At 35.1% G+C, this 24,558-nt stretch overlaps 6 protein-coding genes across 8 annotated transcripts; 3 read left to right on the top strand and 3 right to left on the bottom strand.

Moving 5' to 3' along the window:
* Nucleotides 1-1,830: 1,830 nt before the first annotated feature.
* LOC120770890 (protein AF-9) lies at nt 1,831-10,221 on the bottom strand. 3 transcript variants are annotated; one of them, XM_040098549.1, is made up of 3 exons: nt 9,933-10,221; nt 8,633-9,037; nt 1,831-7,343 (listed from the first exon to the last, which is right to left on the bottom strand). In XM_040098549.1, exons 2-3 carry the CDS (start codon nt 8,811-8,813, stop codon nt 4,198-4,200), a joined length of 3,327 nt encoding a protein of 1,108 aa, XP_039954483.1. In that variant the 5' UTR covers nt 8,814-9,037; nt 9,933-10,221; the 3' UTR covers nt 1,831-4,197. The 3 variants fall into 3 exon arrangements, with proteins under 3 accessions (XP_039954483.1, XP_039954490.1, XP_039954499.1); XM_040098556.1 differs by lacking the exon at nt 9,933-10,221 and adding an exon at nt 9,793-9,883; XM_040098565.1 differs by lacking the exon at nt 9,933-10,221 and adding an exon at nt 9,798-9,814.
* Nucleotides 10,222-10,748: 527 nt separating this feature from the next.
* On the top strand, nt 10,749-12,292 carry LOC120780854 (beta-1,4-galactosyltransferase 1). The gene has a single exon (XM_040113093.1). It carries the CDS (start codon nt 10,885-10,887, stop codon nt 11,851-11,853), a length of 969 nt encoding a protein of 322 aa, XP_039969027.1. The 5' UTR covers nt 10,749-10,884; the 3' UTR covers nt 11,854-12,292.
* On the bottom strand, nt 12,284-14,223 carry LOC120780845 (serine protease snake-like). Its single transcript, XM_040113087.1, has 3 exons — nt 13,732-14,223; nt 13,395-13,665; nt 12,284-13,124 (listed from the first exon to the last, which is right to left on the bottom strand). Exons 1-3 carry the CDS (start codon nt 13,841-13,843, stop codon nt 12,527-12,529), a joined length of 981 nt encoding a protein of 326 aa, XP_039969021.1. The 5' UTR covers nt 13,844-14,223; the 3' UTR covers nt 12,284-12,526.
* Nucleotides 14,224-14,605: 382 nt separating this feature from the next.
* Nucleotides 14,606-18,335, top strand: LOC120766895 (NAD-dependent protein deacetylase Sirt7). The gene is made up of 2 exons (XM_040092648.1): nt 14,606-15,226; nt 15,406-18,335. The coding sequence occupies exons 1-2, from the start codon at nt 15,023-15,025 to the stop codon at nt 17,830-17,832; spliced, it is 2,631 nt and encodes an 876-aa protein (XP_039948582.1). The 5' UTR covers nt 14,606-15,022; the 3' UTR covers nt 17,833-18,335.
* A 933-nt stretch (nt 18,336-19,268) lies between these two features.
* Nucleotides 19,269-22,639, bottom strand: LOC120766881 (cullin-5). Its single transcript, XM_040092624.1, has 8 exons — nt 22,590-22,639; nt 22,304-22,522; nt 20,958-22,232; nt 20,657-20,889; nt 20,455-20,575; nt 20,024-20,381; nt 19,776-19,954; nt 19,269-19,711 (listed from the first exon to the last, which is right to left on the bottom strand). The coding sequence occupies exons 2-8, from the start codon at nt 22,310-22,312 to the stop codon at nt 19,424-19,426; spliced, it is 2,463 nt and encodes an 820-aa protein (XP_039948558.1). The 5' UTR covers nt 22,313-22,522; nt 22,590-22,639; the 3' UTR covers nt 19,269-19,423.
* A 149-nt stretch (nt 22,640-22,788) lies between these two features.
* On the top strand, nt 22,789-24,457 carry LOC120766887 (programmed cell death protein 10). Its single transcript, XM_040092637.1, has 5 exons — nt 22,789-23,043; nt 23,148-23,325; nt 23,390-23,522; nt 23,584-23,748; nt 24,338-24,457. The coding sequence occupies exons 1-5, from the start codon at nt 22,972-22,974 to the stop codon at nt 24,420-24,422; spliced, it is 633 nt and encodes a 210-aa protein (XP_039948571.1). The 5' UTR covers nt 22,789-22,971; the 3' UTR covers nt 24,423-24,457.
* Nucleotides 24,458-24,558: the final 101 nt, after the last annotated feature.

The following is a 24,558-nucleotide window of genomic DNA, read 5'->3' as shown; positions in this document are numbered from 1 at the left end:
ATCTTCCATCTAGGGCAACAAAACCACTGTATACCAATTTTTTACGAAATCGCATTCGATTTGAAAGTTTAAAAAAGTGCTAATATTAAAATTAGAAATTTGTTAAGGGACACACGTTGTGTAACAAATATATACATATATGTATGTATATATTTTAAGAATATAGTACACAACAACACTTTTGAAGGAAAAAGGAAATAAAAAGGTTCTCCACTGCTGCGGTTATTCGGGCCTTCTCCGTGGATGAAACAAAAAATTTATCACTTGAAGATATTGTTCCTACATCTCCGGCAACCTCCGTTAAACCTTGACAAAAAGGTGGCGTTTAAAAAATTTTGAATTTTACACAAACTTTCGATCCTTTTTGGCTGCCGATGTTCGATTTTGGATCAAAAAACTCGTGCGTCAGTGTATGAAGAAATATATAATATAGATATACAGAACATTCATGACTCCGAGTAATCACTCAAGCACATTCGAAAAATGCTGTTTCGAGAAAACGCGTCAAAGATAAACTGATTGAACCAAGCGGCTAAATTTTAGAAGGCTGCAACTTAAAAACTACATATTTGTTATGTCGATTTAAAATTTTAGTATATTATTTTTACAGTACAGGTACAGTAAGAAGCCGTTTAACGCCTAAGATTCCTTCCATCAAAGTAGAGCGTATTGCGATAAAGCGCTAAACGAAGATATCTTAACAGGTAAATAATGGAGCTGGGGTAAGATGGACAGAAACCTGGTTAGGTACTAATTTTAAAAATTATGTATTTTTTATGCAAATAAAACCAAAAATTTATTTCTTACAACAAAAAAAATAATATAAACGAATATAAAATACTTAAAAAAGCATATAAAATTCTAAATTAGTCAAATCATTCAGTCTATAGTCTTGTGTTTCATATTTTCTATATTTTGTTAAGGTACCTAATGCAGTTTACTTTTTCTGTTGAGTTCTCTTAGAAGTTGCTGATAAGTGGATAACACCTCCTCTTGCTCTTGAACCCCTGTCAGAATTTGGACCATTTTCAACAAATTGGTCAGTTCAAGTAGTCAAACTCTAATATCCTAATCACTTGCATTGTAATTTATAGTGAAATGCTTTTTCTGATTGATTTCTTTTCTTGTTTTTGATTATCATGATAAAAACTGTAGATACATACATATATGTATGTAGGTACATATATTTTTACGCCATCAAAAAGTAGACTTTCACGAACATACAGCCTTCAGATTTAAAAAAATATTAATACTTTGAATTGGGATTTTTTGATTGAATTTTAGAGATTTTTTCTATATTACGACAATATAGGGAGAAAAATAAATATTTTAAATAAAAAATACAGTGTGCTTGGGACATAAGAAGGTAAATTTCATGAAAGAAAAAATGTCGCCTTTCTTTTCCCGATCTCAGATCGCCCTTAAAATATTTTTCCTTTAACATTTATTATTTCATCTTTCATTTCCGATGGATTTAAATCTATTATGGATTTCTTTCTTTTCAATCATTATCAAAGACTTCTGCACTTGTCTAATACAGAAATTAGTGCACTGAAGTTATAGAATGTAAGAATAGTCAGAATAGATACACCAAGTAATTTTACATATTTTTTATTTCAAAAGAAAAGATACATAAGAGTCTGCGCGTGGGCGTAGCAACCGCTATACAATTTAAGTATTACAATTACATTTACGCATATATTTAAATATTAACATAACAGAAACAAGGTGAAACTTTTCAAATAAAAATTAATCGAAAACAAACTAATTCGTTTTATTGCATACATATGTACATATGTGCATATGTATATTAATAATGATGTATGTGTGTATGTTTGAAAATATCTAGTAAATTCGGTAAGTTTTATTAACACGTTTATTTATAATATATTAGTTTTACATATTGTTTGACAATTTTCTGTTCTTATAAGACTATATTCTATTAAATTATTTTTGTATTTCGCTTTCATCCTATTTTCTGTTAATATGCTTGTACATATATGTTGTATACAACACAAATGAGAAATATTCATGTATGTATGTGTGTACTTACACTCGTTTGTAGGCAAGCATTTTTGTATAAAACATGAAAATACAAATAATTTCAGCGCTTGGTTTTTAACTGTTGAATAATATTTACATAGCCTAAGTTTAGTTTTAATATTTATATATAATATATATTGATTTAATTAAGCTATTTTCCTTTTTTCTTTGTTAGCTATTTCCAAATGAAATATTTTGAAAAATTCAATTATTAGTTTTACTTTTCGGATACAACAGCATATTACAATGTTGATGAGTAAAAAAAAAATGAAATTATTTTTGTATTATGAAAATGTAGACTTATTTTAATACATTTGAGCTCTCTGAATTGAACAAACTTTCTTATTAGTCATAACCATTTAAACTAGAATTAATGAAATTATGTACTTTTTATTGACGTTAATTCCTTTTCTGTTTTTCTTTGGTTTTATTGATTCTGTTCACTCTATTGCTGCACACTTTCTTCTCCCAAAAAGTAACTTAGTATTTAACAGAAATTTTAGAATGAATAAAATAATATGCATCATAACCTTGTAGTTATAAAAAAAATTGTTGTTTGAAAATGAAAACGGACATAACATTATTATGGCTTATTAGCAAGGATAACGAGAAAATATAAGCGAACAAAATATGGATCAACAATTTATTTTTGAATATTGTATAACGAAAACTACAATTAAGCAACAATTACTTTTCCAACACAATAAACTTTGTGTAAATGCCTATCCTGTCTTCTTATACATTGCATTATTTCCAATTTGAATTCCGTTAAATACAAAATAGTTGATCGTTTTCGGTAAGTTTATGTTCGTAATCAAACAAACCGAAAGGAATCGAAGTTGTGAATAATCGAATAGCTACAGGTGTACTATATGAGTACATTTGATATCATATTTTGCCCACTTCTCTTGCATTTAGAGTCCTCTAATAAAATTTGATTTCAAGTGCATACGTATGTTAATATATATGTGCAGCAATTTACTTAAGTAAATTCATTATGAGAATATCTTTAAGAATCAGTATTTATGCACTCGTATATAATTTTTTTTTGCTTCTATGTTTATTTATATTTTCGTCATTGTTATATAAACATTTTAGCTGATACAGCATTTTTTATATTGAATAGAGTTATATGAATAATGAAAAAAGGGTATTATTAATTTTATTGCGAAATGTTTATACATTATAATACATAACTAAATAATTTGTCATGTTAATAATTTCTCCATAGCAGTTACTACAGAGTATATGAAATTGTGAAAAATTATAACTATAAGATTCTATGCAAAAATCACTAAACTAGATTAAAAACTATTTAATATAACAGTTCGCTCGCATTACTTGTATCTATTAAAGTTCATACATACATACATATAAGCAACGTGTATGTATGTAAAAAGTTTATATACAGGTGACTCGCATTTGTAGACAGTGTTTTTTTTTAAATTAAGAAACTTAATCAAAGTTAAAAAAAAACAATGCTGCGTCAATTTAAAATGTCTTGTATCTTTCGCTGATTTACAAGTGGCTAAACATATGTACATATTAATATTGCATTAAAGAGATGATTAAACCTATAGCTCGCGTTTATGACCTATTCGACAGAAAAACAACAAGAACCTAAACCAAATAGTTTTTTATACAATTCAATAATTCGATTGATAATAATGTAATGGTCAGTGAGCTTCATTTAGCTTTAATGTATTTACATACTCGTATATTGATGGTATCTAATACATTCCACACGTAAACACATTTTATGTATAATCATGTCTTTATATTAGAATTGTGTGCCAAAACCATTTTGGATGAAAATCGAAGTTCTACATGGTTCTATTGCGGCCTATATGTATATTTTTTGAACGCGCACAACACTAGTTTACATGGATTTCTTATAAATTATTGCTAAAAATTACTGCGATATTTCCCTATAGCGCTGCAATTTATTATTCCCACTTCCACCGCAACTTGCCTCTAAGTGTAGTTTCGATATCTGAATATTTTATGTCTCTTTAATTGCAACTGGTTAGTTGGTGGCTTGAATGGTAGACTATCGAGCTGGTCTAGTACCAGTAAAGTCGGTCTGCCACTTTCCGCTATTATTCAGCAGTCAATGCTGCGAGGCACTTCTCCACCTTAGGCGTGTATCTTGTGTCACGACACAGACGTTGCAAAGAATTCTTGCAAACGCTGCACAGTGCTACGGTCCAGCTTACATAGATCGAAATCGAAAGTTTTGGCGGTAATCTCATAACAGCCCGTGGCAGCGATCATCTCGACTACTTGCTGCAACTCCTCATTGTCCTGTAACGTCATTATTTTATGATGTAATTCCTGTAGTTCACTCAGATATTCAGTTGGCAATGCCGGTGTCAGCGTTGAACCATTGTTAGCGCCTGCTGCCTCTGCGGCCATCGCACCTACTGGCCCTGCCGGTGATGCTGGTCGTAACGGATGAGGTGGCGCAAGCGACGCTGCCGCCGCTGCACCTGTCGTCGATGCACTTACAATACTATTAGCATTTAAATTTGCGTTGACATTGCTGGTAATAGCTAAAGTAGATGGAGAGCTAGTTACACTAGTTCCGGTCGTATTGTTGGGTGGTGGCAAAAAGGCGCCACCACTATTTAATGCGTCCGTAGTGTTAGAATTGCTGTTTTGTGTAGTGGCATTGGAGCTGTTACTGCCATTGTCGTTGCCATTATTGATTCCGATGGGACCACTTATACTAGCAGCTCGACTTTGACGCAATGCGGGAGACTTCGTTTGTTCGCGGGCCGTCTTATTAGACTCTTTTTTAGCTTGTTTGAGCGGAGGTTCTAAGAATGAGTTAGCAGAAACGGTGGTCGCTGCAACGGAGCTTCGCCGACGCTTCTTTTCTTCCTTTTCCACCTTTTTATCAGCTTTTTCGGTCTTATCACTAATATCTTTTGTTTTTGCATTACGTTCGCCGCTGCGCTGTTTGTGTTCTTTGGTGATAATACTTGTAGTCTTGTCTGGCTTTTCTGTTGGTGTTGTTTCCGATTTTGTACTCAGCTTCGGCGTTAAGTCCGGAAAACTGCTGTTCGAGCTATCTGAATGCATAACAACCGGTGCGATGTCAGTTGATGTCACAGCTGCTGGATTTGTTGCTGATGTTGCCGTCAATAAAGCAGCGTCCTCTGGTAAGGGCACTTTTCCAGTGTCACTTGCATCAACGGTTTTGCTGCTGTTATTTCCAGTAGTATTTGAAACAGTACCTGTAGTGTTGGTGTTTGCTGGTATAATGGTTCCAGCACTTTTGTTACCATGCTTACTACTGCTTCGCGATTCCAATTCACCCAATTCACCTGAATTTCGTTTCTCCTCTTTAGATGATTTATCTTTGTTTTTCCTATCTCTATTTTGTGACTTCTTAGTTGGCGCAATAGGTGCCGTACCATTGGCGTTGTTGTTTAGGTTATTGGAATTAGTAGAGTTGCTCGTTGAGTTTGGCAACGAGGTTACGCTATTCGGTTCAGGTTTAGGGGGGTCATTTTGTGCTGCTGTCGTTTCTACAGGCAGAGACGCTACTTTGGATCCGGATATAGCTGTGGATGCGGCTCCCATTGAGGATGCATTCCCATTTGAATTAGTTTCTGTGTGTTTTTCGGAACGCAACTTTTCTTCAGATCGCTCTTTATCGCGTTCTTTCTCTTTTTCCTTCTCTCTTTCTTTGTGCCTCTCCTTATCACGCTCTTTTTCACGTTCCTTATCTTTATCCTTGTTCTTATCCTTTTTCTTGTGTTTATGAGACCTCTTTTCTTTATCCTTTTCTTTATCTTTGTCCTTTTCCTTTTCTAATTTTTCGCTCTGATTATTTGAGCTGGTTGGTAGTTTCTTATCGCCACTGGTAGTTGTGGCATTCGTACCACCTACTGGTGTAGTTGTTGGATTTGTCGATATTTTGTCTATATTTTTATCATTATTCTTCCCTTTAACAGCTTCTGTTTTCTCTTTCGCATCTTTATCTGGTTTTTTAATGCTAAAGTTTGCTGGTGATTGTTGACTTTTGTTGTCTTTAGCTTCATTCGTAATAATGTTTCCACTAAGTGTTGTAGCCGTCGTCACAGTATTACTGCTGCTATTTATTATATTTCCGTGGCGTTCCTCTTTTGGATCCTTTGATTTACCATCGCCACTACGATGTTTTTCTTTATGTTCATCACGTCGCTCTTTATCGCGTTCCTTGTCCTTGTCTTTGTCTTTCTTTTCTTTCTTTGACTTTTTACCACTTGAAGTGGACTTTTCTTCGCGAGACTTTGATTCTTTCCCCTCAATTTTGCTACTACTACCAGCTGATTTAATATCCTCTACACGTCCGCTTGCGGATGAAGAAGATCGCGGCGGTGTTGGCCGCTTTGGGCTCGGCGCGCCAACATCGCGGACATTCGATTTTGGACTTAGAGAACGTTTGGTGGCACCGCTTGAACCTTTCTCCCGACTACGCTCCCGCTCTTTGTCGCGTGATTTATCCTTTTTTGATTTGGACTCCTCACGTTTTTCATGTTTGCTACTATCTCCAGAGGATTTCTTATTTTCACTACGTGATTCCTTATTAGGGCTGGATGAGGACTTGTGTTTTTCTTTCTTATCAGATTTCTCTCGACTCTTCTCGTTGCTACTAGCCAACGTTGAAGAGTTCGTTTTTTCTCGATCTTTACTAGATTTTTCTTTTGCAATAGAGTTGTTTGAGTTGATATTTCCGGGGTTGGGTGTAACTGCAACTCCAGTTCCAGCACCGCTACCGCTTGCGTTGCTAGTACTCGGAGCTCCCTTTCCACCAACAGTATTCAAACTATTAATTTTTCCGTCAGGCGAATGTTTACTTGACCCGCTTTTAATAGGTGCACCAAATAGATTGGCAAATGAATTACTCTTCGAGTCATCTATACGAGTTTTGTGTTTTTTACCGCTACTGCCACCAATTGATTCTCCGCTACTCAGCTTCGGCTTGCTAACCATACCACCGCCTTCGTCACTAATAGCGGCATTCGGGGTGTTATTAGTGGATGAAACGGTGGCACCTCCAACCATTCCGGCACCAGTCACTGGTATGCCACCACCTTTGAGCAACTTTTGACGAAATTCATCCGAAACATGATCAAATACAAATTTCTGCACTTCAAAGCGATGATGTGGCGGACCTGTCTGTTGCAAATCTAAGTCGTAAGTGAATTGTATACGCTTTGGCTCATCGCGATTGCGAAAATAAATATCGATCGGGAGCAAAAATCCAGCGTAACCTGACTCTGTTATCACGTATGGTGGCTTGTTGCAAACTGTAGGAGGAAGAACATAGGAAAAGAATTAGAAATTATATTAAACGAAACTATAAGCAAGTACATGCACTACGAATATATTAATGTATTGTGGTATGCACAAGTTTAAACTATCAATGCATATGTTGTTCCTTCAAAAGACATCGTTACATCCCACACTCAATTTCTTATTCCCAAAAGCTCCAATGAGAAAAATGAAGGAAGCTAAAGCTTTTTTATTGCTTTACCTGTTTCCCAACTCCTTGCTTGATATGTGAATAAACTAATAAAATCAAATTAAATTTATAGTACGATTTCAATTTTATTATGTGTAAAAATCACGATTATCAGAGGGCAACATGATAGGGGTTGAAATGCACGCAGATTCTTACATGAAGAAGTGGCATTTGGTTGAGTTGATAACCAATTAATGCTGTAAACACAAATTGAGGTGCAAAATTTTAGCTGAGGGTGATTATAGATAAGTAGCACTTAGATAGGTATGTATGTATGTATATATTGTGTATTTTCATTGCATTTATAATAAATAAAATGAAGGCAACGCATATATAACTTCCGTGTAGATAATATGTAGCTATTAATGGAAGAGGCGTTAATTTGTTGAAGACAGATTTCAAGTAAGTAATCCATAAACACTGCACATACTCGAAGGCTTAAATAGCCCATTAATTAACGGATTTGAACTGATTTATTTAGTTTTAGCAATGCAAAAGCAGGAAGTGTATTAGTTAAGTCCTTACAATTTTCATTAAATGATTTCTTGCATTGAAGTACATTTATATACTATCAGCAAATTATTCTTCCTTTAATTTTTTTTTCTTGCACTGCCTATCTGTAAATCTCTTCTATGCGGGTTCTACAATAACTACTCGTCAAACTGCGGCCAGCTAAAAACAAAACACAAAAAGATAAATTGTTTTTCCTGTTAACGAGAACATGTCTCTTTTGGGTTACAAAAGTGTATAGAAAACAAAACGAAGGATCGGGGTAAAAAACAAAACAACAGCCAAACCAAGTCAACAAGGATTTGTCTAGAGCAAACGCTTCGCATCCCTTATATTCGCACGTCAACAACCACCCTCTAAACAATGTATTCTACCCCCCAACAAATTTACAGATACATCTATTCACCCAACCTTTTCTTAGACTATGGTTTGAATCACAATACAACCACACACACACATATGAAAGAACACACATTTACACGTATGCAGCGTAGTTTGTGTGTCTTTTATATGTTTCATTATTATCCGTTGTATATATTTAAATGAAAAAGTTGTGCTATTTACCCCTCTTTGGCTTTGGAAAAGAGTCGTGTAAATTAAAAACGACCTTGTCAACGTAGGTGCTGATATCTGCCTCCTTAACACCACGCACGTACAATTCCCAGTCATGTGTAAAGCCTTCGGATGTTTTTTTGCTGCGCAGCCTCGCCGTATGACCGATCTCGAATTGCACTTTCACTGCCATCGCAATGGATGGCAAACTAGATAATAATTATTAATTACCACCAAGAACACTTTAGTTACAGGGTCCAGTTGATCAGCAGTTGTCTTACTGACCAAATAATAATATGGTTCATATACGCCACACGCAGCCTATCGTCTTATGCACACTATTATGTTTTAAATAGTCCTTTTGCCTTCGGTTCAGTTTATCTTGATGAGGAAGAAATCTCCAATTGGCGTACCAACCTTAAAAAGAGAAAAAACAAAACACATGTCATTAGTAAAGATCTCCTAATAGAATTAAAGGTATAAATAGAAGAAAATGGAGTTGTTGGTCGGTAGCAATGTAATTGTATATATAAATATAGGACATAGACATATTAAAGGAAAACATACAAGAAATTAAACGGGTTTCAGGTGGATTATACATAATTAAAAAGGAAAATAATGTTTACAGCGAAGGGAGATATACTTTAGAAAATAATTATAAGTCATATAAGAATATGTATAAACGAAGAAATGAATTAATGACGGGAAAATGCGCCGACTCGTATGGAATGCATTAATAGTAATGGTGGTGCATTTTTAGTTTGGCGGCACGTCAATAATTAAAGCACGTAGTCACTCACAGTGCGGCACATAAAGTCTGAGAGAAGCACTAAACACCAACAACTACAAGAAAATTATAATTCGTAAAATCTTTCCGATTTTCAGCAATGCTTTTCGCGCCGTAACTGCATTAAATATTGTTTCTGTCGTATCCATGATTTCTTAATAATGAATAAATATATATGCATATACTTATATATACATATTTCATTCATTATTTTGTTTTTAATGTACGCACTGTTTTATAGTAAATAGACTCTAAAATATTGAAGTAAACTAAACTCAAAACTGTAACAGCAAATATTTGTCTCACACAGTTCCAACGTCGACATGGTGTCTCCCCAGAATAACACAGCATGTTAAGAGTTTTTATATAGATAGTGAACACAAACCTCACCGTTGGACGCCATCGGCACATTTCAGATCATGTTGTATGAGTTCCCCGTTTTTTTGCTACTATCTCAACGATAATATATCACGGCTTGACACCATTATTACCACATTTTGGTAAATCTTACTTTGGCGTGCTCACCTTTTCAATTGACCACCGCTGCTTCTGCCGCCGCTGCTGCTGAGGCTGCTGCCCCCACTCACTTTTTCACTTCGATTTTTCACGTTCTCTTACTACTTTCTTTCACTTTGCGCTCATATCTGTTCATTAGTTCGTTATTATCAATATATTTTATATGCATACTTTTATATTAAAACTTTAAAAAAGTTATAGTGTAACGATGTTTCATCAATTGCTCTAATTTTTACTACAAACGAATTTTTAGTAACTTCACAACGACCTATTCTACACCATATTCGCTGCTCGCTGCTTACGCTTCTCTCAATTACTGATCTACTTCATAATTTCTATTTTCTATTATTTGCTTTCATTCTGCTTTATCGACGTTTTCTGCTTTACCCTCATTTGTCTTCCTTCTTAAGTTATGATTGGCAGTGCCGTGAAAAATTGGGAAACTATGCTAAATAAGGGATAAATTGAGGCCATATTACATATTACACAATAGTAAAAATAATCAGCTAAGAGATTCTAGTAATTAAATTTCACTAGTAGTTAAAGATAACGGTTTTATTTTTTAAATGAGATTATTTTGTGTGATAGCAAACCATAGTGCCTTTCAAATATTCCACAAGCACAATAAATGTTTACTTGTTTTTGTTGTTGATGTACCGGCAGAATTTTGACAGTTCTCGGCCAGATAAAAATCCGGGTCTGTTCATGTTACGTATATCCGACTGTCGTGGGAACGGTCCCTACTTGTGGTAACACTGTAAGGTGTTGCCTATTTTTATTTAATATAATCAACTTAAAATTTAATGGCATCACAGAATCAGCTGATTCATAACAATACATTTAGTAAACTTTATAAATTAAAATTATGTGTTTCCTTATTAAATATTTTAAATAACTTAAAACATGTGTGACATAAATACAGTGAAAGCACACTTGGCGATTATATGAAATACTAGGAAATATGTTTTTAAAAATAAATCAAAGAAAATATCATGTTACGGATTTGATTGTACGTATCGCATGTATCGCTTTAGTGATATATTGGATTATGCCATGGCGATTTGCTTCTCATTATGAATATTTACATCGAAATGAAATACAACAAGCGTTTGTTGAACAAGTTACGACCAATATTTCAATGCAACGTATGCCACCATGTGAATACAGTGATATCTTTGCAGATAACATTATTACATATCGTTCGCAATATCGGGAGCATGTGTTGCGGGGAGAAGAAATTTTGCCTGGTGGCGAATATTTTCCAGAGGATTGCAGTGCACGCTTTAGTACGGCAATCATTGTGCCTTACCGAAAACGTGAGGAACAACTTCATGCTTTTCTCATCTACATGCACAATTATTTGCGACAGCAACGTATTCACTATCGAATTTTCTTAGTTGAACAATATGACCAGAAGCCGTTCAATCGGGCAAAACTATTCAATATTGGCTCAGTAATTGCAGCAGAACTTGAATTCCCTTGTTTAATATTGCATGATGTCGATTTACTTCCAATGAACTTGGGCCAACTGTACGCCTGTACCCAGAAGCCTCGTCATATGTGCTCTGCACTCGATACTTTCCGTTTCACATTACCTTACCGAGGACTATTTGGAGGTGTTGTAGCCATTCGTACACATCAATATCGGTTTATTAACGGAATGTCTAATTTATATGAGGGTTGGGGAGGAGAAGATGATGATTTATTCAATAGATTATATTCGCATAAAATAGATATATGTCGCTTTGAACCAAGCTACAGTACATATACGATGATGCGCCACAAACGTGAGAAGAAGAACGAAGCTCGTTTGGAACTATTAAGAACTGGATATAAACGCTTTCTAACAGATGGATTAAATTCACTTATTTACTCAGAGAAGGAACGTCGCTTGCATAGCTTATTTACACATATTTTGGTAGAAACGTGAATTTTTATGAGATCTGCTCGCCAGTTACCCAAACAACTTTATAACGCATATTCGTCCGTTGAAAAAAAAGAGTTGAAAAACAAATTAGCAAAAAGGCTTGTGGTTGTAGTGATCAACGCTATAACATAAAGATATACATATACATATGTTTAAGTTAATATCTACATATGCATAGAAATATGCCGATTTTTAGTATAGAATAAAACGCGCGCCGGTACGATTCGCATAAGCGCACACGCAGTGGAATGAACAATTCCGCGGCTGCAAAATGCTAAACAATATTATATATAGACTTGAATCCTAATGCAATTATGTCAAGTGCTTTAAATTGTTTTAAATTTAGAGCACAAAACAAGTTCGATATAAACTTATACATACATATTATTAAATCTGTTATAGTAATAAATTGATGCTAATACATAGAAGAAAATTCACAATATGACTGTAATTTATTCCACTTTTCGACTTCTTAATAGCTCTCTGAATTAAAATTTGAGTTCCAATGGGAACCCGAAATCTATTTTTAGAAGTGAATGGATAAGCAAACCTAGATGTTTACTTCACTTTAGTTCTTATTAAGTTCGATCCTCCTTTAAGCTGATGTAGATAAGTTATTGATACTCCAAATAAATTTCGACTTATTTTAGGTAACTTATGTGTAAGCAAGTTTATTCTACCTTTGTCCCCAAACAATAATCCGTATCCAATCAATGTAGCTATACACTCGGGTATAAATACCCGGTTGTCCGGGTATACCACAGCCAATTCCATATGATGTTATGCCAATCACGGTGTACATACACGGATAATCTGGATGGTATGCTAATAATGGACCGCCCGAATCACCGCTGCAAGTATCTTTTGCTTCATTCGAACCAGCACATATTTGTAAACGATTCTCCACACCCCTGGGGAGTTGATCCACATCCGAAAACGCGATAAGACGTTGACATTGATCGAAGCCCAACCGATTGAGGGTTACTTTTAGAAGTTTTTTCGAATCAGAATCGGCGAAACGTGTGCTCCCCCAGCCAATGGCCACTAATTTTTGAAACTCATCTCCAGAATTGGTGGGCAAACATGCAGGATGTTTATATGCGTCAAAAGTTACAGATCGTTCCAGTTCTACGAGTGCTATGTCATTGTAGATTGTGGCACTGTTGTATTCATTATGCTCTATGTAGCGTCGAACACGGAAGTCCTCTGGCCGTGCATCATCCGATTCTCTGCCAAAGTCCAAATCTCCTAACCGCACAATGTTTACTTCGCCACTGTGAAATTCAGGAGGATAAAAGCAGTTTTATTTTATGAATAATTGCAAAAAATAAAAGGGCTAGTGAGAATATGTAGTTCATACATATAATCGAGCAAAGATGTTGCTTATAAGTATAGCTTGGATGATAACCTATGATGCCGCTCCTATGTGGCTAAGTATATACCACATTTAAATGAGTCTGTTCTTACGTATGTAAATATCTTTATATGTGCATGCACATACGAAAACACACATACATTTATTCAATATAAGTATTCGTTCTTACCGGTTTGTTGAGAAACAATGCGCTGCAGTCAAAACAAATCTCTCACTTATAAGAGTACCTCCACAAAACCATTCTGTTGGCTTATTTATACTGGCGTGACCTAATCGTGCAATGTGCGGAAACTCTTTAGGACTCGCTGGACTTCCCCCTACTATTAGCGGAGCGTATGGTTTACAATTATCTACAGTAAATTTCAATTCTTGGGCTCCATGTATATAAGCACTAAAAGTTTTCACCTCTTCAAATATTTGTCGTTTGACCTCAGTACATGCTAAAAATAATTTTAACCGATTAAAAATAATACTGCCCTCAATGTATACAAATTTGCAAATCTTACTTCTTACTTCAGTTCGAAGGTTATTTTGTCCTCCAGCGATCTTCCACATATTTCCAAAGAGCCATAAGGTGAGTAGCAGTAGTGCCGGTGAACTGTGTTTGAACTGATGCATATTATCGAAACAATTTTATACTAACGATCTTTGCAACTGTGAAGCTCAACTGTGGGCGCTTCACTAAACTGCCATTGTACCATTTCTACGTACACAAACATCTTCCAATTTCAATGAGAAGAGAGACTTACTAAGCCGTGCACTCGTATATGCTAATTCATACCATGGTATAGAGATTCATACACTTGGTATTCCTGATGAAATTTTTAAACTCTGTTGTTGGTTGATCTATTCTTCTCCGGCACTCTTAAATTAACACAGGGGTTCCCTAACGTTCTTTTTAGTTTTTTCTCTCTTTTTTTCAAAAATCCAAACCACAAAGTTGTTCAAGTTTTATATTAACTGTGGACCCTCCACCTTTTAATAAAAAACCTTCCATGATAATTGGTTTCGAACGAAATATAAAACATTCTGGTGGTAGTTGTTCTCTTGTCTTTGTTTACAACTAAAAATTAGTTGTTTAATTATTGTAAGGAATATTTTCTATAATAAAGAAATTTGTAAATCTTCAAAAGATTACATAATCTATAGAATGATTCCCTCTTTTTACTTAAGTTGGGTTATGCAAAAAATAATTTATATATTTAAGAATCCTTAAAAAACAAAATCCAGCAATATGTCAACTATACTATCGCGATATAAAATTGCGCACGCTGATGTAGGCAAACTATAAACGTCAATGGCCTTCCTAAACTGGCAACACTGACATGAAACTTCAAAATACGCATGTATGAAAAACAACAAATATGACTGCGACGCATACTTCCAACAAGGAAATCAACGAGACGACGGCAGAAACAGAGGAATTAAAGCAGCGCATCATGTAGTACGCGCTCATTTGTTTGTTTACATTTTATACATAGAAAATAAATAATTAGTAACAAATAAGTGTATATAAAATAAATACAACATTGTTGCATCTGTGAAAATTGTTACCGTTAGTACACTTACTTTGGGGCAATGTGCATCGAAGCAATTGATTTTTACATAATTACCAAAAGACGGTGCTTAACGCCGCAATTTTAATTGTTTTGTTTTGTGCGTGCTTTTTTTGTGGTGTATCTACATATGCTAAACTTATAAAATATATGCTAATATTCTTGCTGAACGAGTTTCCTTGAACGTGACGTTATTGCTGCGTTGTGAACAACTTCGAAATGCTTCCTTAAAAAGGACGACATGGCGAATGTAAAGATGGAGCACAACACAGATGCACATAAAGGTGTGCAAAAGCCATTAGAAGGAATTTCTTTTGGTGACAGCGCCGAAGGAATTCAGAGAAATGAACATCATGGCAATAAGGGATCATATATAACAAGGGCTAAAATGAATCCTGCTAAAAGTGATAACGAGAAGCGAAGACGGAAAGATGCAATGCGAAAGGTAATTGGTACATATAAGTAGTTTTGATAGCTGTATGTGACTAAACTAGAGGGTGGGTGCATGTGGTGAAAATTGGTGTTACACCAAGTTTAGAATTACAAAAACCACCCTGAGTTGACAAAATGCTTCCAAGTGTACAGTTGTGGTGCATACATATTTAAAGTGTCTCTTTATTTTAGATATCAACTATTTTCAAAAAATGCGATTCATTGTTGACGTCAGAAGAGCGCCAGTTATGTGAAAAATATCCAGATATTGTAAAACAAATAAAAAAACGAAAAGAGCGAGTTGAAATCTACAAGGACCGCATCGTTGAAAAAGAAGATGAGCCGCATGTCATAGAAGCGAAGGTAGAGGACTTGGCAGCGATAATAGCACAGTCCAAACATTTAATTTGTTATACAGGTGCAGGCATTAGTACATCTGCTTTAATACCAGATTACCGTGGCAGTAAGGGCATTTGGACTTTATTACAAAAAGGTGAAGATATCGGGGAGCATGATTTATCAGCAGCAAATCCAACTTACACTCATATGGCACTCTACGAGTTGCATCGACGACGACTTTTACGTTATGTTGTTTCGCAAAATTGCGATGGATTACATTTGCGTTCGGGGTTACCGCGAGCATCTCTGTCAGAAATACACGGCAACATGTATATGGAAGTGTGCAAACTTTGCAAACCTGGTCCTGCGGTATATTGGAGATTGTTCGACACCACCGAGATGACTGCACGGTATTGCCATAAAACAAATCGACTTTGTCATCGCTGCTCAGAACCACTTTATGATACAATTGTACATTTTGGTGAGCGCGGGAACCTTAAGTGGCCATTAAATTGGGCTGGTGCCTGCCATCATGCAGAGAAAGCTGATGTTATTTTATGTTTAGGATCTAGCTTGAAAGTGTTAAAAAAATATACATGGCTGTGGCAAATGGACCGTCCAGCAAAACAACGGGCAAAAATCTGCATCGTTAACTTGCAGTGGACACCAAAAGATAGTATTGCAGCAATAAAAATAAATGGTAAATGTGATCGGGTTATGGAAATTTTAATGCGTGCACTCAACATAACTGTTCCATTATACACAAAAGAGAAGGATCCGATATTTGCTCACGCATCTCTACTTATGCCAGAGGAGCTACACACGCTAACACAGCCTCTGCTAAAAGGCGGTGGCGAAGTTTTGGACAAAGATACTGAGACCGCCGAAGATGAACCTGAAACATGCACCAGTGCGACCGAAGAAACTTTGGACTCAATAATGTCGGGAGACAGTGGTGCGGATATGCCGATAGGCAAAGGGCCGCGTATACGTACTCCTCTTAAGAGTAGTACCCGTATAAAAACGAATTTGAAGTTGAAATACAAAATTCCACGTATAGAAATCGGAAGTGGTACCCAGAGTTGTGATGATGATGTCAAGAGTGAAAGGAGCGATAAAAGTTCTACAGAAGCAACAAAAATTAGTGGTCAAACGATATACAAGGATAAAATAAATGGAAAACAAAGTACTCAAAAAGAAGCAAACATTAATTTAAACGACGATGGTTGTTCATTTGAAATGGATTTACAGTTAGAAGACAAACACAAAATTAATTGTATCAAGAAAGAGGTAATAGACGGACATTCTTCTATAAATGAGAAGTGTGACAATGAAATTATAAAGTCATTGGCGCATAGTGACCTGGATTTTACTATACCATTGGATGAGGACATGAAACATGAACACGAAATTAAAGTGGAATTTGAATCGGAATTCTTAGTTACTAAATCAACAACTGAGAATGTTCTAAATTCTGACGTAAAGATAGAGGATGATGCAAGTTTAACGAACAACAAGTTCACCTTGAACACAAACAGCAAGGTTGCCTTAAAAAATATCTGCTCCCTTAAAACGGAAGTCGATGAAGGGAAAATAGATACTAAAGTAGAAGTTAAAACAGAAATTCCTTTTGAAATGCCTGCTTTAGTACCCATCAGGCACAATAAGTCGATTAATGTCGTTAAACCCGAATTAACTCAGGTTTTGAGCACTATGGCAAACGTAATTAATTCTGACGATGATGAGTCCAGTTGTGAGAATGTTGTAGCCCAAATGGACATACTAAAATTAGCAAAGCAAAAAGCTTTGGAGGGTGCTGGTACACAACGTTACTGGCTATTACGCAAATTGCCTTGTTGGTACGATGTCAAGTATGCATATTCAGGTCTGCATAGTATTGTTTATCCGCCGCCAGCTGATATGAATATTTGGAACTATCAAGTAATACCAATATTCGCCATGAATAGATCTGCGGCTGAGTGTGATTTTTGCTTTGATAACTATGCCGAATTCGAGTGTCAGTTTTATCGAAAATGGCATCTTAATGAACGTAAACATAAAAAACGCGCACGCAATGGGCGTTTTGTGGTATGTGAGTGCTGTTCATATTCAGATGAAGACGACGATGACTACGATGAAAATATTTCCTTGGCACACATAGCAGCAGCTGAGGCGGCCAAACGTCAATTGCAGCTGAGCAACACTTTCCCCCGCAAATTGGCGCGCACTCAAGCAGGATGGTATGGCAAGGGATATCGTAAAGCACGACGACGAAAATAAAGTTGACAACGGCGATAGTACATGAACTTTTTGAGTATTTCATATAATTTAGGTAGGCATAAGAAGATATACATATTTAGGTTTAGCGGCTCTGTGTAACGTGTATTTGAACATAGTGTACACATATAAGCGCAAGTAGTTTTGTTACGTCTTCCGTAACTGTATTGCTTAGATTATAATCTAAAAACATATTTTATAACTAAATGAATAAGTTTTAATGTACTGAAATTTTTACTGGACGAGATTCATAACACTTAACTGAAACTCGAAACGATCGCCCATACATAAAACATAAGTATTTATATTACATACTTTCATACGTACATATGTAAATAAGTAATTTTGTTTTGTTACAAATGTTATTGACATTTTTCGTGGCAGCTTGCTATAGTTTAAGAGAATATAAATGTAATAAGCAAAAAATGGTAAGAAAATAAACTCCAGCAAAAGATTAAACGCATATATACATGTATATGAGTATCTGCAAAGCTTACCCTACATTATGTATTTGATTTATTTATTTTCGTTTAATATGAGCAATTCTAAATAATTAGTCATGGGCGAAGAAATGCCAATTTTTCCTTTCTGAAACTGGCGTAATTCAATAAGAAACATATTTAGTAACTTGTAGTTCATAGATGTTTTCATGATTCGACTTTTTTATTTTCATAAGCTTTCTAAGGATGTTGTTAAACGAATTTTTTATTATATATATTTTCTTTTTTAATTAACTTAATGTTTACTGATATATTTATATATGTATAAGTATTTAAATTTCAAAGTAATTTATGTATGTTCATTATACCGACGTAATTCTATTATTCTCTTCACACGAATGTGCAACAAAATTTGTTTGCATTTGTGAGATTTAGTACAATTATTGCTGATAAAAAGTTGCTTCATTCAAATATACGCATGAATCGACACATGTGTTCTTGTGTATGGAATATGTCTTTCCTTTCGATCGCTCAATTCACATTGCAATTAATGATATATGTAGGTAAAAGACGAATAAAATTGTCTGGCTAAAACCTAATTTTATAAAATTTAAAAAATGGTAATGAACGGATAATTAATAACAATCGACATCAAATACATACAATACATATAATATAAAATATACAATTAAAAAAATATAAAAACAATGAAATAATATAATATTTACCTAACTGGGATATACATATTTAAAAAAGTGTGAAATGAAGCAGTCATAAGTTGATAATCGAATGGTCGAGTTATCTATAAGTAATACAATGGTGACTTGGAGTCAGTGACAATGAATTTAATGTTCTAACTAGTATCGAATGTTAAACATAATTAAAGAACCAGCTTGTATAAACACTTGAAAAGAAATTGCAAATGTTTGGCATTGTAAATATTTTTAACCTATATATCTTAAACTAATGTATTATTATAGTATATTTAGGTATGTATTATAAGTAGAATCCCACATTTGGACCACTTCAATTAACTTATAAGGTAAAATTTAATTTTTAAAAGATCGTAAAAAAGGAGTGACAATAGTGATACAACTTATCTCACTCTCTTTTCAATGCGGTCCAGCCTAGTCAGCTGCATGTTCAAGCACTCATTAAGCCACATAAATGAATGTATTGATATCATCATCATCACGTCGCATATACTTGTGTTCGATCAACCATTCGAGTTGCTCTTTAATCATTTTTTTCGAAGGCAAAAACATATTCTTGAGTATATCAATCAATTCGGCCTGCAATGTTGCATTATTCAAGCGTTTGCGCATCTTCATAATTTTTATAATGGCTTCCTGGGTGCGTAATATACGCAACTGCACTATTGATTGATTGTCCTCCTGTTGTGAACGCTCTGTACTCAGTTGCAAACGGCCAATCATGTTCATCTGCAAAAGCAATCAAAAGTTAGTTTAGATAGAATAACTAAAGTGGAATGCTAACAATACGTACCTTTCCTCTTCTCTGTGCTTTGCCATTTTTCACAACAGCAAACTCTTGATTAACACTAAATAAAGTATTTTCTGAAAAGTCTTTCGGAGTTGTTATTGTTGCTGGTTCCATAAGCAAAATTTGTTTTTTCAGTTTTGGAAACGCCACAAGCGACCAGAGTGTTCGTCTGAGCTCGGGATCTGTGGAATATATGTATGAACACAATAATAATTAAATTTCGATGTTGTAATTATACAAAGCACACTAGCCTGGTAACTCTGTCGCTAAACGCAAATTTTCGTACGAAATTTTATCATGCGGTCGCTGATTCCATGCGAAAAGTACGGCCATTTGGAAAGTAGTTACATCCAGGTCGTACCGACCGAAATTGTTTACAAATGTAATTGTACCATTGCTCATGTGATGATACCATTGTAATTTACGACCACAAAAGTTTTTCTTATAAAACTCTTCCACGTCAGGAATGTAATCTTCCAATTCAAGGGGCAGACTCACAGAAACTCGTTCAGAGCACCGTGCCCAAGCCCCAGCATTGAGAATTTTTATATTAATTGCATCGTGACGGCCGGTGCAGCTTCGGAATTGAGTATTTAGATCTTCACTAAGCTGAAGGAAAAAGCATAAAACATTTAGTTAATCTTGTTTAGTTTTTCAGTTTTCTCTAGTGATCTCAACTCACTTTAATGTCTTGGAACATACGCCCTAAGCGATTCACATAATCTGCCGGCATACCCGCTTCTCGTAACCATTCAACAATATCTTCTTCCTTTTCGCTGTCAGCACTAGTACTAAGTATGAGTCTGCATAAAGAAAAATAATTAATATGTGACTTGATGTTGATGAAGTAAATCACGGCTCGTTTCGGTTTGTTTTGATCTTACCTTCTTGTCAAATGCACTTTGTGGTAGCGCATAAATACGTCTTTATTATTGACATATTTTAGCACTAATAGTACATCGCGTAATCGAGCATCGATTTGTTCGCTAGTGAGCTTCTTACTTAATGGCGTGCGACGCAGTAACATGTCGCAATAATTTGCTAAAAGTTCTGGACATTTACTCTCCGGAGTAATGGACTTAACCCCACGATTTGTTAGGCCGGTTGGCAGTTCGAGCTGTCAATAGAAAATAAAAACTAAAAGTATATACATACATATTTTGCATGCGATGTATGGAAATTTACCTTAAATACGCTTGTATCGTTGACAACCGTTTTGAATGCTTTGTCACGCGCCGTTAAGAATCGAGGATCATCCTTGAAGGCATATTTTACTAATGAACTAAATTTATTAAAGAGTTCGAGAAGTCGCTCGACGTATTTTTCCGAGTCTTGGGTGATTACGTCGGAGGCTGAGAGCATATCTGCTAGACCAGCAGTAACAATGTGGCTCTCTAAGTCACGTAACATCGGTTCAACACCATCACGTACACGATCCAAAAGACGAAACATAAGATTTAGTTTTTCTGTTTCGTATTCTCTTATAAGCGCAGCACATTCGGCGATAATTATGTTCATATGATCACCGACTAGTGCCTTGACACAGGTTTGAATCAGATCACAATAGCTACTTGGTTCAAGGTATCGTTTCGCACGAGTTTCTTCTTCCCGCAATTTCGCGTCTGCATATCTCATAAAAGCCAATACACCGTTTGCTTGTTGTTGTTCTGTAGTTTTGAGGCGATAGAATGCCGCCGTTGCCTTCAAGTAAGCAGCTTCAAAATTTTCCCGATAAATGTGAAGTTTGTCGTCTGGACTAGAACATAAATTGACATAGCTTTCACGCACACCAATCACTAGCTGCGCATCATAGGCATCGCCGTTGCGTTCGGCATGCACAATTTTCATTGCCGATTCTTGTAAACGATCTTTTATATCACAAAATATATGTTCATTCCACGAGTCAAGCATAAGTTTTCGGACAATAGAAACTTCAGTGGTATTTTTTTTACTACTACTACCACTTGAAGGTGAAGTTGTGGAGTTTGCGGCGGCAGCAGCTGATGTGGAGGGACCGGCCGCCGGTGAAGTTAATGCAGTATTGGCACTTGTACTGGCGGCAGAGGAACTAGATGCAGATGTTGAGGTGGACGTGGACGTGGGCACCTTGAACTGAAGAGACTGTTCCAACTGACGAAAAGGTAGTGGCAGGTAATTGGATTGTGTGAAGAATTTACGCCATTCTACAATGTATGTCGTGAGAAGTGCCTGTTCGCCGCGTTGTGATTGCAACTTGCGTTGAGCATGCACTATAAATTCGACAATATCTGCTTGTAAGCAATCATAAATTTTTATGGCTCCTTTCTCATCCCACAAACAAACCAAATGTACGCCATAAAACAATTCCTGCCATTCCAATTGAGAAACTGTTTCCTGATTTAATAGTTTCAGTACTATAAGACGTTTTTCGGGCCATACTTCTTGAAAGGTCCTTAATCCTTTACCCTGTCCGATAGTCACCTATTGCACATAAAACCAATTGTTGTATATGATCATTTCCTAATTAGCTTTTTTTCATGAGGTGCACTTACTTTTAACATTTTATGTCTTTCGAAATGCGCTTTACTTCGAAGAAAACATTTATTAAATACCCTTTTGTTCTGCAAATTTTGACAAATTCATGTAGAAAATGAGAGATATAAAAACGAATCGTCTCAGCAAATGCAATTGTCAATTTGTAGTTTGCCCCATCTTGTGCCTATTAGTTACATGAACGCCAGCTGACGGGCGCTTAGAAAATATGGAATCAGCTGTAATAAAAAAAATTAATAATGCAAGACTAAAATTTAGAGCATACGTGATTGAGTAATTCCGTACAGAAAAACAAGACAGGATAGAGAAAATGTTTAATGCTATAAAAACTAACAGAGTCATTCGCAAACACAGTTCTTTTTTAAAGTTGAAAATATTCAACACACTTTAATCACTTTCATCCACCCCGATTTTGATTACTAAACACATCTTTTATTGTTGTTGGCTAAACGTCAAACTTTCATGTATTTTGTATGCGTTTTCACCTATTCAATTGCTAATTTTATTGGTATTTCTCATGACTGCTTTTATTTTGATCTGAATTTTTGTTCTTTTGTATTCAAATTCCATTTTCATAAGTTAATTAATAAAAGAGCAGTGTACATTTTTGAAAACCAAAAAGAAACTGAAGGAGTAAGCGATCAAAGAGCGGAAAGTAGCCGAAAAAATGACAATGGGTGGTGAAACACCAACATCTTCTCTAATTTTTCCAGTATTGTTGAGGCCCATCATTGCAAAGGTTTGTGTGCTCGCCCAAATAGAGTGGAAGTAGGCCATGGCTTGAAGATTATTTAAACACCATTTAGCTGTGTTGCATTATTAAATTAATATTTTTGCTTGTAGTTGGAGCGTCGAGATGTTGGGGCAGCACAGTCTCTGCGTTCAGCCATAATGAAATGTGAGCAAAATAACCCAGGTTTATGTTATGATCTCGTGGCGGCCATTATACGTCGTGCTGAACTAAATGTTAATCTAAATGAAGCAGTGCTTCGCTTGCAAGGAAATATAGCCGAGTCGGATTGTAAGATGAATTGCAAACATAAAAATGTTTAGAAAATATTTCTATCATCATACTTACATTGCAGTACACGAATATCGTCTTACACGTACTGAAGAACCATTCCAAGAGCTAAACCGAAAATCGGTTGCTCTTAAAGTCATATTAAGTCGTATCCCCGAAGAGATAACCGATCGTAAAGCTTTCTTGGAGACCATTAAGTGCATATGAAATATAACTATGTAGTTGTAATAATTATAATTTTTCAAATTATGTACATAGGGAAATTGCCAGCGCCATAAAAAAGCTATTGGATGTGGTTAATGAAATCGGATCCTTTATACCAGGAGTCACAGGCAAACAAGCGGTTGAGCAACGTAAAAAGGAGTTTGTAAAATATTCCAAAAAATTTAGCACAACGCTTAAGGAATATTTCAAAGAGGGACAGTGAGTATAATCAAAATTAATCATAATATTACAACAGACATTCTCATATATAAATATCTAGAAAGTAAATTCTAAAAATTATTTAAAGGTATGGAATTTTAATACTGTACTTAATGCTTATCGCATTTAATATGATATTTGAAAGTCTTATCAAAAAATTAATTGATGTCATTGCCATTTACAATAAGAAATTCGGACATACTACACTACTTGATTAGTCATGTTGTCATGAGAAATTACCAGATTCTATAAAAAGTTGAGTTATACATTTAATATTCATTAGAGTTTTGGAAAAATCATAGCATGATGAAGTACCGGGAATAGTAAATGTTTCTAAACGCCGTTTAAATTAGTAATTACGTTTTGTAAATTAATCCCACCCTCAAAAAAATATAATTATCCAAAATACCTTTTCCTTTATTTAATGATGTTTGATGGATTTCCTAAGTGATAGTAAAAAAATAACCTTATGATTATCACTTTGAGGTGTGTTGTTAGTTTTTTTTCGCAGTGAAACGTTTAATGTAGCAATATTTAATATTGTGTGTCATTTTTTTTAATTAAAACAAGCCTTTTTTCTTATTTCCAGATCGAATGCAGTATTCATAAGTGCACTTTATCTGATACGGCAAACGAATCAAATAATGTTGACAGTAAAAAGTAAATGCGAATAGAAAACTAAAATATACATTAGTGGAATTTATCTTTATTTCAGCAGCAAAAGTTATTTAAAGTAATCCATTACATAAATCAAAAACCTAATAGATTATTGATATAATATGGTATACGAATAAATTGAAAGAATAATTT

The sequence above is a fragment of the Bactrocera tryoni genome, chromosome 1 (assembly GCF_016617805.1).
Source record: "Bactrocera tryoni isolate S06 chromosome 1, CSIRO_BtryS06_freeze2, whole genome shotgun sequence".
In the NCBI taxonomy this organism is placed as follows: domain Eukaryota; kingdom Metazoa; phylum Arthropoda; class Insecta; order Diptera; family Tephritidae; genus Bactrocera; species Bactrocera tryoni.
This window is presented reverse-complemented; position numbering and strand designations above follow the sequence as displayed.

Bases quoted from the DNA above. Each gene is read 5' to 3' on its own strand.
- LOC120766895 (XM_040092648.1), top strand. From the start codon at position 15,023: ATGGCGAATGTAAAGATGGAGCACAACACAGATGCACATAAAGGTGTG. The intron at 15,227-15,405 runs GTAATTGGTACA...TCTTTATTTTAG, and splicing joins GGAAAGATGCAATGCGAAAG to ATATCAACTATTTTCAAAAA.
- LOC120770890 (XM_040098549.1), bottom strand. From the start codon at position 8,813: ATGGCAGTGAAAGTGCAATTCGAGATCGGTCATACGGCGAGGCTGCGC. The intron at 7,344-8,632 runs GTAAATAGCACA...TTCCTCCTACAG, and splicing joins TTTTCCAAAGCCAAAGAGGG to TTTGCAACAAGCCACCATAC.
- LOC120780845 (XM_040113087.1), bottom strand. From the start codon at position 13,843: ATGCATCAGTTCAAACACAGTTCACCGGCACTACTGCTACTCACCTTA. The intron at 13,666-13,731 runs GTAAGATTTGCA...AATTATTTTTAG, and splicing joins CCTTCGAACTGAAGTAAGAA to CATGTACTGAGGTCAAACGA. The intron at 13,125-13,394 runs GTAAGAACGAAT...TGAATTTCACAG, and splicing joins CATTGTTTCTCAACAAACCG to TGGCGAAGTAAACATTGTGC.
- LOC120766881 (XM_040092624.1), bottom strand. The intron at 20,890-20,957 runs GTAAATTTCCAT...TTCTATTGACAG, and splicing joins ACGATACAAGCGTATTTAAG to CTCGAACTGCCAACCGGCCT. The intron at 19,955-20,023 runs GCTAGTGTGCTT...TATATTCCACAG, and splicing joins TTTAGCGACAGAGTTACCAG to ATCCCGAGCTCAGACGAACA.
- LOC120780854 (XM_040113093.1), top strand. From the start codon at position 10,885: ATGTTTTTAAAAATAAATCAAAGAAAATATCATGTTACGGATTTGATT.
- LOC120766887 (XM_040092637.1), top strand. From the start codon at position 22,972: ATGACAATGGGTGGTGAAACACCAACATCTTCTCTAATTTTTCCAGTA. The intron at 23,326-23,389 runs GTAAGATGAATT...CTTACATTGCAG, and splicing joins AAATATAGCCGAGTCGGATT to TACACGAATATCGTCTTACA. The intron at 23,523-23,583 runs GTGCATATGAAA...TTATGTACATAG, and splicing joins GCTTTCTTGGAGACCATTAA to GGAAATTGCCAGCGCCATAA.